Genomic DNA, 13,616 nt, shown 5'->3' with positions numbered 1-13,616 from the left:
AAAGTGGCTACTCTGTCTCAGTCTGGCATTGGCTCTCCTGGTGAATGGACGGGTGCTACAGGCGGTAAGGCAATTCTCCACTATTCCTGCACATTACTGAATGTTTATGAATTGTAGTGTTAAAGGACGCTCTCTGTTTACTCCTAGGCAACCTGTGGGAGTTAATCACACATACCTGAGCACAATGCATGGATACTGAGCGATGACGCTGTGGCGCACGGATCCAAACAAAGAGACATTGTGATGCATGAAAATACCCCGACGCGGGGTGAATTTTGAGTTGGACTTTATTATTTGAAGTTACATGAAAAGTAATACCAAGGGCCTGCGGGTCATATATCTGAAAAGGTGTCAAATAAATACCCTTAAGTGGGCTTGTACCCTGCATTTTGTGTTTGGCTTTGATCAGTTCCCCACAATACGTAAACCAAGAACCTATCATCAGCCTTTACATTGAAACTATACACACTATATGATGCCAGGTCAACAATGACCACCTGTCTACATCAGTGGTTCTCAAACTTTTTCATGTCAAGGACCCCCAAATTGACGCTTATTACCCCACGGACCCCCATTTGAAAAGATATGCCAGGGACCCCAATAAGAGAAGGTTTTTAGGGTTCTCTAGCAGTGATTCTCAACCATTTTAATTTCAAGGACTCCCAGTTTAACATGCATTAGGGCTACAGACCCCCATTTAATGGCATTTATACCTCTGGGACCCCAATTGATATTGTATAATCAATGTTAATTTAACTCTGAGAGTGTACAAATGGAACCAAATGGACCCGTTAGGGTCCATTTGGTTCCATTTGTACACTCTCAGAGCTACAGACCCATAAGGGTCCATTTGGTTCCTGTCCATCATTTAGCTGGGGACCCCCTGGAACCCCCTCAAGTACCCCTGGGGGTCCCCGGACCCCACTTTGAGAACCAGTGGTCTACATAACATGCTATCTAAGTAACATTTTAGCCTTTGCATAATCCTGCATGGTCGTCAAGGCTAGGACAAGTGCTACGGGGCTGAGGTGGTGGAGTCTGAAGAGGTGAGTCTTCAGATTACGGCAGAAGATTGGGAGTGAGTCTGCAGTTCTAGTGCGTACCTCTTCTTGGCGGTCTTCACCAGGTCTTCGTCCAGAGGGAAGTCGGTGTCGGCGAACTCGATGGCTGACGGGTCGGGTTTCACCTGCTCCTCCGTCTCTGATCTGAGAGACTTGAGCTGCTGCTGCAGAGTCCTGCGATGCTTCTCTGCTAACGTTACCTGGGACAAAGAAAAGTCAACACATTAACTCCTTGTTCTAGTCAATCTGAGCTGGCTACTACTGAAATATAGAAATTTAAAAATTCTACTTTTAGTTTTTTAAAGCCCTAAATGGATTAGCTCCTCAGTACGTCGCTGCTCTGCTAACTCCATATTCTGCCCCCAGGGGGCACTCAGGTCATCATCATCATTATTCGTGATTTTCTATTGATGATGATTCTGATGAGTGTTAAACACTGAAATGTTTACATTTCCTATCTAGGAGTGTCAAAACATTGACTCTTTTTCTTTTTTATTATGTTATCTATTATATTATCTACTACTATCATCACTATGATTGTCTAATTTTCTATATGTAAACTGAGCCAGGGGTAGGGCTCGATAAGCACTATGCTTCTCCCTTCCCCTTTTCCAGCATCAAGGACACTTGTAAACTGCCTGTACTGTGTTTTACTGCACTAAAGCAGTTCCTTATGTATTGTCCAAAAAGCTGGAAATAAACTGAAACTGAACTGAACTGATCATCGCCGTCTGAAGACTCACCTCTTCAGAGTTCAGACTTCACCGTAGACCGTAGCCCTAGCCTTGATGTCCTTGCGAAGGTTAAAATGTCATTTTTATAGCATGTTATTTAGACAGATTATAGGTTAATTTGTTGACCTGGCATCCTATAGTTTGTATAGTTTCAATGTACATACCATATATATTATATATATATATATATATTTTATATTATAATGTTTAGACAGATGCTAGGTTCTTGGTTTACCTATGATCCTAGATTACTGTGGCACAACACTGTCTCTCTGCATTTGATGTATGTGTTTACTGTAAATCGCTCTGGATTAAGAGCGTTTACTAAATGCCTACATTGTCATTGTAAATAGTAATCATCTCAACAGCTCCTCTCAGTCGCTTAAACAAGAGGGTGACCGCTGGGCTTCCTCTGTAGCTGCCCCCCAAACTCTGTCTGGAATAGTCTCCCGTCCCACATTAAGTCATGACCCACTATTATAGACGTTATTAAATCAAGTCTATGGACCCACCTCCTCTCCCTCGCTTTTAGTTCTGTGTGAGGACGCTCCATGGCTTGTGTCCACTCTGTCCTTCCACTACATGAAGTTTAATGTGTTTTTAACTCTTTTTTTTGTTTTTGGTTGTATCTACTTGACTGTGAGTTACTTGTTTCTAATGTTGCTTTTATATGTGTGACCAGATGGACACTGATAATACTTTTGGATAACTCAAAGTGACTACGCCACTCTCTTTAAAGGGGAGAGACCCTGAACAAACTATGCATTTACTCTGTTACTGTTGTGACCAAATAATATCCCCACACAAGTTGGACAAGACGGACAGAGGCCTTCGTGTGTACAATCATTCGACCATTTTATTCAATAGCAGCAGATAGAGTGACACCATGTGTCTGTACCAATACGCTTGTTGACCGGGGAGCAATAATAACACTTTAATGATAATAACACGGCACACTGATAAAACTATAGAATCATCAACACTGCAAATAGTTAGACACTGCGACTTATAATGCGCACACACTAATGAAATGGAACACTCGGTTAAAACACTGCACACTACAAAGTGGGGAAGGGACATGAACGGTCATTGACGTTAAGATACAGTAAGTGAGGACTCTTCTAAAAGGCTTAATAACCAGGGAGGCACTTGAGTATAGCAACTAATAAAATAAACAAAAAGGAGGCACTTGAGCATAGCAACTAATAAAATATACTAAATGGAGGAAAAGAGCAGCGGCTGCCTGCTGACCATGATCCCGTGTCACCAGTTAGCCTACAATATACAAACATATAATTACTCCCTGAGCACCATCATCAATACATAAAATACATACAATATACTGGCAAGCCCATCTTCCTACCTATAGGCCTGAGCCACCTGTACCCCCAAACGACAGGAACATGGGCTGACCAGGGTCTGTCTGGCACTCTACAATATAATACAGAAAATCATATTATTTAAACATCACAAAACAATATAAGTTTTAGTCATAAATCACCATGCTGGCTGAATGCAATACAGTCCATTATATACATGAACCTCTGGTTGCTTTCAACCACCATGACTATATAAGTTAACTCCTACCTCAGACTCTGCTACTACACATGTGTGGTTTCAGGCTCCCACACAAGTCTGTTGCACAGCACCACCAGAGATTCTAAAAGTGCAGTAACATTCAATAAGTAATGGCTTCAAGTAATGGCTTCAAGTACTAAAACAACTCTCAGAACATCAAATAAAACATAACCCGAAATGCATTTTGTAACATACCTCTGTAGTAAAGTTTGGCTGCACGGTGTTAGCCACCGGTGAGACGCTACCTCAGAGCAACACACCCACACGACGAGCGAGAACAAACGCGACTCTCTCTGCTCTCACGAGAGCTTCTCTTGCCATATAAAGGCTGTTGCTGCCGCCTGCTTTGAGCTCCCAGGTCCTACGGTCCCACCCCTCACATACACCCCCACTTTAAAAGGTTGCCGTCCCGGTAACATAACTTGGACCTGGCTAAAGGGGCACTAGTTCCATGGCCTGAATGTCACTTGCTGGGAGTGCACTGATGGGTGTGGGGTTGGTTGGGCCAAGGGCAGGGGTAAGTTAAATGGGTTTGAGTGTTGACCAGCGGTGGTTCTGTGTGAGCGCCTTACAACCGGCTCCAGAGGCTGCAAGGTTGGATCCGATCTTTCAGGGGTGTGTGGACTGTTCTCTACGAGTTCTGGGGGCTCTTGAATGGACACAGCACCAGTGTCTGGGGGCGGGGTGTCTGGGTCCCATTCGGTACTCTGGTTCGTCTCCACATGCCCTGAATGGTTTTGAGGGGGGATATTTGGAAGGGTCACGAAACCTGATGAAAAACTGTCATTGCTATCCTCCTCATCACTTTCGCCTCTTAGAGGCAGACTGTCGTCCATTTGGCTGGGTGGGGGGGGCACTGCCAGTGGTTCCGACGTCAGGGCTCCTTTCTCTGTGATCGGCCTTATTTGTGAGCGATGAACATTCTTCTGCTGTTCTGGGTTATTACGGGACTGGATCTTGTATACTGTACCCACATTGTCGAGGCATTCCACCACCTGGTACACTGTTGATTCCCATACGTCTTGAATTTTTCTTCGTCCTGGTCCATGGTTCCTCCGATAGACTAGGGTGCCGACTGGAAGAATAGATGTGGTTGTAGGGGGCTGACGCCGTTCCCTGGCTGTAGCGGCCGCATCCAGATGTTTTCGGGCCGCCACATACACAGTGGCCAGATGATCTTGGTGTTCTTTCACCCAATCATCTGGTGTGGAAGACACTGGCTCTTCATCAGCTCGTCCCAGCAGTAGGTCAACGGGCAACTGGGGCTTCTGGCCAAACATCAATTCGTATGGTGAGTGAGCAGTTGACTGGTGGACTGTGGTATTATAGGCAAACAGCAACTGTGGGAGCATTTGGGGCCACTTTCGCTTCTTCTCCCCTGGGAGGGAGCGCAACAGGTCGTGAAGTGTGCGGTTAAACCTCTCACATTGTCCGTTTCCCTCTGGGTGGTAAGGGGTCGTCCTAGTTTTTGCTATGCCATAAAGCTGGCAGAGGCGTTTGAGTAGTTCTCCTTCAAAGCTCCGGCCTTGGTCCGAGTGGATCCGTTTAGGGACCCCGTAGGTGTAGAACCACTTCTCGGTCAGAATTTTAACTACTGTGTGGGCCTTTTGATCTGACGTGGGATATGCTTGAGTGAATTTCGAGAAGACGTCGGTCACGACCAAGATGTGTTCTCTCCCATCACTGGCTCTCTCCAACGTGGTAAAGTCAATGGCTAGCACTTCTAACGGTTTGGAGGCCATTAGGTGTCCCATAAAGGTTCTGACTGATGGCCGTACTGCCTTGGCAATAACACAGCGTTCACATTCCTTACACCACTGGTCAATGTCTGAGCGCATGTTGGGCCAGTAACACCGCTCCCGGACAAGGGCTGTTGTCCTCTCTGCCCCTTGGTGACCATGGTTGTCGTGTAGACTGGTCAGTACCTCAGTTTGTAGTGCTTTTGGTAATAGCAGCTGGTGCACTGCCGTTCGACCTGGGGGGATCTGTACTTCTCGGTACAGCACACTGTCCTTCTCTCTTATTCTCCTCCACTGCCGAGCGAGCTCCAGGACCTGGTCAGCTTCCCTTGAACGTTCTACTTTGTTTGGGGGGCGCCCTCTCCTCCAGTAGGTAAGGAATGGTTTGATCACTGGGTCAGTGGCTTGTAGGGCCTGCAGGTCAGCCCTCTCCCGCACTGGAGCTGCATCCACGGCACTGGTACTGACAGAAAGCTGTGGTTGCCCCACCGGGCACTTTATAGGGTTATTGGCCACCTGTGGGGGGACGGAGAAGCCAGGCACAATGGCCGGGAGGGACTGGGGCACTGTGGTGTTTGGTTGGCGGGAAAGGGCGTCAGCGTTGCCATTAGCTCTGCCGGGGCGGTACTTAATGTCAAAGTTGAAACTGGCCAACTGGGATGCCCACCGCTGTTCTACAGCTGCCAATTTAGCCGTCTGGAGATAGCTCAGGGGATTGTTATCTGTATATACAGTAAAGGTCGTCCCTAGGAGGTATTCTCGGAACTTTTCGGTGACGGCCCACTTCAAGGCGAGGAATTCCAATTTCATGGAGCTGTAGTTGGACATGTTTCTTTCTGTTGGCTTTAGTCCCCGACTGGCAAAAGCGATTGGCCTGCGTGCGCCATCCTGTTCCTGGGAGAGTACCGCACCAAGGCCCTGGTGACTGGCATCAGTTTCCAGGATAAAGGGCTGTGTGAAATCGGCATAGCCCAGGACCGGGGCAGTGACCAACATGTTCTTCAGTGTCTGGAATGCCTGTTCACAGGGTTCACTCCAATGTCCTTCCAACTTGACACTGACCCTTGACCGTGGTTTCTTGGGGCCTCCTTCCAACTCTCCGACCAGCCGGTGGAGTGGGGCAGCATGCTTGGCAAATCCTTGCACGAAACGTCTATAGTAGGAGCAGAATCCTAGGAATGAACGGAGCTCGGTCACGGTTGATGGACGTTTCCACTCTGCTACCGCCCTGGTCTTCTCGGGGTCGGTGGCCACCCCGACAGAGGAAATGACATGGCCCAGATATTTCACCTCCCGCTGAAAGAAGTGGCATTTGGACATCTTCAGTTTCAGGTTGTGCTGCTGGAGTCGGCTCAGCACCATCTCCAACCGCTGCAGGTGTTGACTGAAGGTCGTGGAGAAGATGACGATGTCATCCAAGTATAGCAGTAGTGATTGGAAGCTCTGGTCTCCAAAGATGCGCTCCATCAGGCGTTGGAAGGTGCCCGGTGCGTTGCAAAGTCCAAATGGCATTCTGTTGAATTCGAAGAGGCCAAACGGGGTACAGAAAGCCGTCTTCTCTTTGTCTGTCTCTGCCATTGGTACTTGGTTGTAACCGCTTGCCAAGTCGAGAGTCGAGAACCATCTGGCCCCTGTGAGGGCGTCCAACGACTCCTCGATGCGTGGCAAAGGGTAGGCGTCTTTTCTCGTCTTGGCGTTGAGTTGTCTGTAGTCGACACACAGCCGTATATCCCCACACTTTTTCTGGACCACCACGATGGGGGAGGAGTAGGGGCTGCAGCTCACTCTCACAATGTCCCGTTGTAGTAGGTCTTGTATATGGGCCTTGACCAGTGAGAACTGAGAGGGGGGGAGGCGGCGGTACCGCTGGCGTACAGGGGCATCGTCCATCACTGGAATGTTGTGGTGGATTAAATTGGTGCAGCCCAACTCCCCGTCAGCGAGGCTGAATGCGTCTTGGTACTTAATTAACAATGTCTTTGCTGCCTGTACATCAGCAGGGGGCAGGTCAGGCCACTTCAGCTCGTTCAGACCAGGGAGGGGGGGAGGGGGGGACGAAGACGGGGGACGGGGCTGGGCTGACATGGACTGAATGAATACTACCTGCTTATCCGGGTCCTCAAACTGCTCCTCTGCGTGCACTGACTGGGATGGGTAATGTAGATCGGCAAGATGTAGTGACCCCAGCACTGTTTTTGGTTTCAGCCACTGGTCTTCCTCTCCAACATTAACAATGGGGATGTTGACAGTCCCCCTGGAAACAGCAAGGAGGGCACTGGAAATCAGCAGATTTACAGGGAGGTGGCCTTTTCCATAGGGCAGGGGCTCCAGCATTACACTGTCCAGTGCCGGACCGGGGCCTTGGTTACAGGTGGCCTGGACGAACTTTAGTGAGCCTGCTGGTATACGGAGTGCCGGACCTGGCAGTGCCACCGCTTCCCCCACACAGCCAGTCTGTAGGAGGCGTTCCAGTTGTTGGCACTCTGACAATGCACGCACCCATTCCTTCCCAGCTTGTTGGACTAGAGGAGAAGAGAAGAGGTTGTTACCATGTTCCCTGAATAATACAGAATAGCAACCACTGATAATGTTCATTCCCAGCAGGCCAGGCACAGCAGTTTTTCGACGCATGGAAACTGGGTCAGGAGGGTCTTTTACCACCAGGATACCCATCTGTAGGAGGACTGTGCCCAGGACTTCAACATCCATCTCCACATATCCCAAGTATGGGATGTCCAATCCATTGGCTGCTGTTAAGTGAAGCCAGTTACAAGATTTCAGCTGTTCATTAGTTTGGGGTTTAAGATGTTTTTCAAAGAAGGCCTGTGTTACGGTAGTTACCATTGACCCTGTATCAAGCAAGGACGGCACCACCACCCCCCCTATGATAATCTTAACCACTGGGCAACGTCCAATTAGCCTTGATGCTAAACTTGCCTGTTTTGAACCCATAAAACCCCCTCCTGATGCCGGGTTCCCAACAACAGAGGGCGCTAGTTTTCCTGCTGCTCAACGGCATTCAACCTTACCCCCGCCCTTTGGCCCTGTCCCCTTGACTCCACCCCACCTGGGAGCCCACTAGTGTCAACCCGACAAAACCTTGCAATATGACCTGCTCTGTTGCACCGCATGCATATTGGTTTACCATCAGGCTGGAACTTGTATGGTTTCGGTCTATTGCCATTGGGGAAGTCCTGGGGATTAACATAGTTAGGGACAGAGGAAGCGGGGCCTAGATGTTTAAGAATGGCGTCAAGTTGGACCTGCTGTTTACGTAAACACTCCTTCAATTCCCCCAACTCATCACTGGGCCTAGCAGAAATGGCATTAGTATCAACCTCGTCTTGACCAACTCCTGAGGCATGGGAGTCAAAAGAATAGGCTCTTGCTCTATGTGTACTAGTAGGGGGCCCTCGCTTTTCCCATTTGATGGCTGCATTTCGTACCTCTGTAAATGACTGGGTCGGGTGTTGCCGCACCCGGTGAGCCAATTCTCGCTGTAATTTAGCATCACGTACATTTTCAATGAAAGTGTCACGAATGACCAATTCTGGGTGTGAAACACCACGTGGGTCTTTGCATTTAAGCAGCTCCATCAAATGTAATAAAGCATGAGAAAATTCACGTATGGACTCATTGTCCTGTTGCCGACGTTGAAAGAACTGTCTCTGTAGCGTCACATATGTTTGATCACAACCAAAATTGTCAAGCAATATAGTGAAAATTGAGTCAGGGTTGGCTCTATCAGCTGAAGAGCCAAATTTAACTTCCCTTTTAGCCTCCCCGTCTAAGAGATCACAGAGGAACGCTGCCTGTTCAGCTGGGGATGTTTGCCGCACAGACAATGACTTTCGCGCCTCCTCCACCCAATCCTCTACAGTTAAACCATCCTGAACCATAACTCCTGAAAAGCGTGGACATTTCCTCTCTCTTGGTGCATAAACATATACCCGCTCCGGTGCTATATTATTGCTGAGACCATTAGCAGCTACATGGCTAGATGGCTCAGGGGCCTCTACATTGACTGTCTCATTGCCCCCGTCTTTGAGCCTATTATTTTCTGCCTGCAGCTGCTTAACAAGTTCAGTCAAAGCCCTTATTTGGTCATCAGATTCAGACATTTTACTGAGCTTTTCTCTTTCACAGCCACAATGTCAATAACCTGGGTAGAGGTGAATAACACCAGAAATGTCCACCGTGAATGCACCCGGATGGTATTGCAGCTAGAGGGCGGTGGATGTCCTCTTGATGTCCTCCTGGACAACCACTGCTCTTTTCCTCCAACCCTAACCTGTTGCTCTACAATCTCAGTGCCTCAAAATAACCAAACACAAAAAGCCTCTGTGTCCGCTGCCGACTTACGCCAAATGTGACCAGATGGACACTGATAATACTTTTGGATAACTCAAAGTGACTACGCCACTCTCTTTAAAGGGGAGAGACCCTGAACAAACTATGCATTTACTCTGTTACTGTTGTGACCAAATAATATCCCCACACAAGTTGGACAAGACGGACAGAGGCCTTCGTGTGTACAATCATTCGACCATTTTATTCAATAGCAGCAGATAGAGTGACACCATGTGTCTGTACCAATACGCTTGTTGACCGGGGAGCAATAATAACACTTTAATGATAATAACACGGCACACTGATAAAACTATAGAATCATCAACACTGCAAATAGTTAGACACTGCGACTTATAATGCGCACACACTAATGAAATGGAACACTCGGTTAAAACACTGCACACTACAAAGTGGGGAAGGGACATGAACGGTCATTGACGTTAAGATACAGTAAGTGAGGACTCTTCTAAAAGGCTTAATAACCAGGGAGGCACTTGAGTATAGCAACTAATAAAATAAACAAAAAGGAGGCACTTGAGCATAGCAACTAATAAAATATACTAAATGGAGGAAAAGAGCAGCGGCTGCCTGCTGACCATGATCCCGTGTCACCAGTTAGCCTACAATATACAAACATATAATTACTCCCTGAGCACCATCATCAATACATAAAATACATACAATATACTGGCAAGCCCATCTTCCTACCTATAGGCCTGAGCCACCTGTACCCCCAAACGACAGGAACATGGGCTGACCAGGGTCTGTCTGGCACTCTACAATATAATACAGAAAATCATATTATTTAAACATCACAAAACAATATAAGTTTTAGTCATAAATCACCATGCTGGCTGAATGCAATACAGTCCATTATATACATGAACCTCTGGTTGCTTTCAACCACCATGACTATATAAGTTAACTCCTACCTCAGACTCTGCTACTACACATGTGTGGTTTCAGGCTCCCACACAAGTCTGTTGCACAGCACCACCAGAGATTCTAAAAGTGCAGTAACATTCAATAAGTAATGGCTTCAAGTAATGGCTTCAAGTACTAAAACAACTCTCAGAACATCAAATAAAACATAACCCGAAATGCATTTTGTAACATACCTCTGTAGTAAAGTTTGGCTGCACGGTGTTAGCCACCGGTGAGACGCTACCTCAGAGCAACACACCCACACGACGAGCGAGAACAAACGCGACTCTCTCTGCTCTCACGAGAGCTTCTCTTGCCATATAAAGGCTGTTGCTGCCGCCTGCTTTGAGCTCCCAGGTCCTACGGTCCCACCCCTCACATATGGCTGTCATGTTGCTGCTGGTCATCCTTGATTGGACAGCACTTTAGGTTAACGGCTGTTGTTTTTAACCCATTAAGACCTGGATCTGTGTCATTTTTAGATTTGAGCTAAAAAGCATTATTTTACACTTTGGGCTATTCAAAAATAGCAGATCTACAAGCTCATAGCGCGGCACCGAGTGCCACGCTACGAGCTTGTAGATCTGCTATTTTTGAAAAATCGTGAAAATGTGTGCAAATCTTTGAATATATATATATTTTTAAAGCGAACATTTTTAACTCAAATCTTTGCTTCTGGGGGGGTCCCTGGAACAAAATATTTTGATGGGGGTCCGTGGCCAAATATATATATAATTTTGGGTGGTCCTTGACATGAAAAAGATTGAGCACCACTGATATATAGAAACATACGTTTTTCAGAAAACTGTTGAGATTTAGGAGACATGTAGAATCGGCTTCAGGTCTCAATGGGTTAAATATGAATAAAAGATGACTTGACTTCTCAGATAAACACACTTTTCCCACCTGTCCTGGTTGGGGGGCCATGGTGGGGGTGGGGTTGGGTCGAGCCAGATGTTCCTCCTCCTCCACATAGTCCAGGAACACAAACTGCTCCTCTCTCTGTGGGTCCACCATGGAGGTGTAGCTGTTAGGGCTGCAAGACATGACCTCAACTCAGCATCACTATTACTTTCAAAAGTGTGTCTCCATTACGATGAATGCGTCTCAATGTGACCTGGAGGGAGGCTTTGCTTTCTCCCTCCATTCAAAACACAACAAGCAAGCATGGATTAACGCGACTACAGAGTACTACCGTCTACTGCTACTACTGTCTAAAGGAAAGAAAGAATATAATAGAACTGAGTGGGGAAAAAACAAGGGTGGCTAGACAGTGTGACAGAAGATTATGTACACAAAGAAACGGCACAGACTGACGCAGAATTTACGGCAGGGCTTCCAACACTCCTGTATCCTGCAGGACAGGAGTCTCCTGGATTTCAACCACGTCTCCTGACAATATCCTGGATTGTCATTTCTCCTGGACTTGTATGCCATCATACAGAGATGTTAACTTTTAAGTAATGAATGGTTATTATTAAAGATGGGTCTTATTGCTTCAGTCACCAAAACACATGAAATAACATCTTCTACTCTGTTAAAACGTTTAGTTTTCTGCCAACAAAAATAACTCCTTGATTCTTACAGTCTAAATATTTTGTTACTGTTGATCATTGTAATGCAGTCAGAGTCTGTTACTTCTGTGGAACAGTTAATAACAAACACTGTAAGCTTTGTTGTAAACCCTTTCCAGTGAAAGTGTAAAATGATTATTTTGCAATGTTGACAATGCAATGTTATGTATTGGTGTGTGGGTTGTGTGAGGGTGCTTTTTGGGGGCTGGCTAGTGGCCACACCCCCCCAAAATCTCCTGGATTCTGACAGTACAATGTTGGCAGCCCTGACTTACGGTAGAATCCATGATGTAAATCAATGGTTCTCAACCTTTTCAGGCCACGACCCCCCAAAATAAACATATTTGAACTGGGGACCCCCCATTTTCTTTGACTCCGTTCCACAGATAAATATTGTGCAAACAGCCGATCTACGAGCTCACAGAGCTTGTAGATCGGCTATTCTCACAATTTTTGTCTCTTTCTTATATTATTTGTCAATTTGGCCAATGTTTTATACTAGTTTATTGATTACTTTTGTCGTTGCTTTTTTTAGGTATTAAAACGGTCTTAAAAGTCCTTAAATTGTCACTTCACTGTCATCTGGGGACCCCCCAACATCATGAGGGGACCCCCCCCCCCCCCCAAAAAAGGACCCCCCCCCCCCAAAAAAAAAAAAAAATATGTTGAGAACCACTGATGTAAACAACACAAGGTGAAATCCACAAGAACAGTGAGAAGCAGCACAGAAGCCAGGGAGCTTGTAGATATCCTCATGTTTGGGTTCATTGCCCACACAGTACCTCCTGTTCTTGTCCACAGCTCTGCGGACGGTGGTGTAGCACCTCCTGGAGCCCCCGGTCCTCCTCCTCCAGCCTCCTCCCAGAGCGGCCTAATGTAGGACAGTGTGCCCGGGGACAGAGGCAGGAGGCCGGGGAGGCTGTGTGCTGTGTGTGTGGGTCAGAGACCAGGCAGACACACAGCGTCTCAGTGAGGAGAGCTGCTCCACAAGCGGAGCTCGTATTAAAGTGAACATAATGTTTATAATAAAGAGTACATCTTAAATTAACACTGTGTAACTCAGACAGATTAATCTGTCTGAGTTAAACATTGAGAAGAATGTCAACAAACACACGCGCTGCAGGGGGCCGCCATCTTGTTTCCTGGTCGGATATGACGTGTTGAGGGTTGACAACGTAATGACGTAAGGCTAACGTGAGGTTGTTTTTTTTTCCCACACGTTTTTGAAGGAAGAACGTTTATTTTATTGTATTAACAAAAACAGGAATGACTTCCATCGTTAATATAACAATAATACAATCTGAAATGAATATTTTTCATAAACTGTAAAACAGTGGTGTCCAAACTTTTTCCAAAGGGGGCCAAATTAGAAAATATGAAAACATCCAAGGGCCAGCTTGCAAGTTTTTCAATTTTTCAATTTACAGTCCGTACATCTACATAAACGTTCAAATTTCAACTTTAAAGGAATTACCTCATGGCCACGGATGTTATAATTATGTACGGGTTCTTAGAAGTACCTGTATCGTCCGTATTGTTCAATAAAAGGTCTTTTAATCCGATCGGTGGCCATTTTCTCATAGAGTTATAGTGTATCAGAGTGCAATACACCTCCCAACCGATAGGGTCGCGTCGTTGAAAGCGGAATGAAGAAAA

At 46.5% G+C, this 13,616-nt stretch overlaps 1 protein-coding gene across 1 annotated transcript in view; it reads right to left on the bottom strand.

The window, feature by feature from the left end:
* The window catches only part of LOC311033868 (nitric oxide-associated protein 1-like), a 39,040-nt gene extending 26,133 nt beyond the window's left edge, over window positions 1–12,907 (bottom strand). The window contains exons 1-3 of the mRNA XM_084041566.1: window positions 12,743–12,907; window positions 11,293–11,422; window positions 1,104–1,261 (exon numbers count right to left, since the gene is read on the bottom strand). Of these exons, the coding sequence (XP_083897692.1) occupies window positions 1,104–1,261; window positions 11,293–11,403 (269 nt within the window). The 5' untranslated portion in view covers window positions 11,404–11,422; window positions 12,743–12,907. The remainder of the gene's footprint in view (window positions 1–1,103; window positions 1,262–11,292; window positions 11,423–12,742) is intronic.
* Window positions 12,908–13,616: the final 709 nt, after the last annotated feature.

Source organism: Gymnoscopelus microlampas, assembly GCF_963454915.1.
Source record: "Gymnoscopelus microlampas genome assembly, chromosome: 18".
NCBI classification, from domain to species: domain Eukaryota; kingdom Metazoa; phylum Chordata; class Actinopteri; order Myctophiformes; family Myctophidae; genus Gymnoscopelus; species Gymnoscopelus microlampas.
Note: the sequence above shows the minus strand (reverse complement) of the source record. Positions and strands in the feature narration are given on the sequence as shown.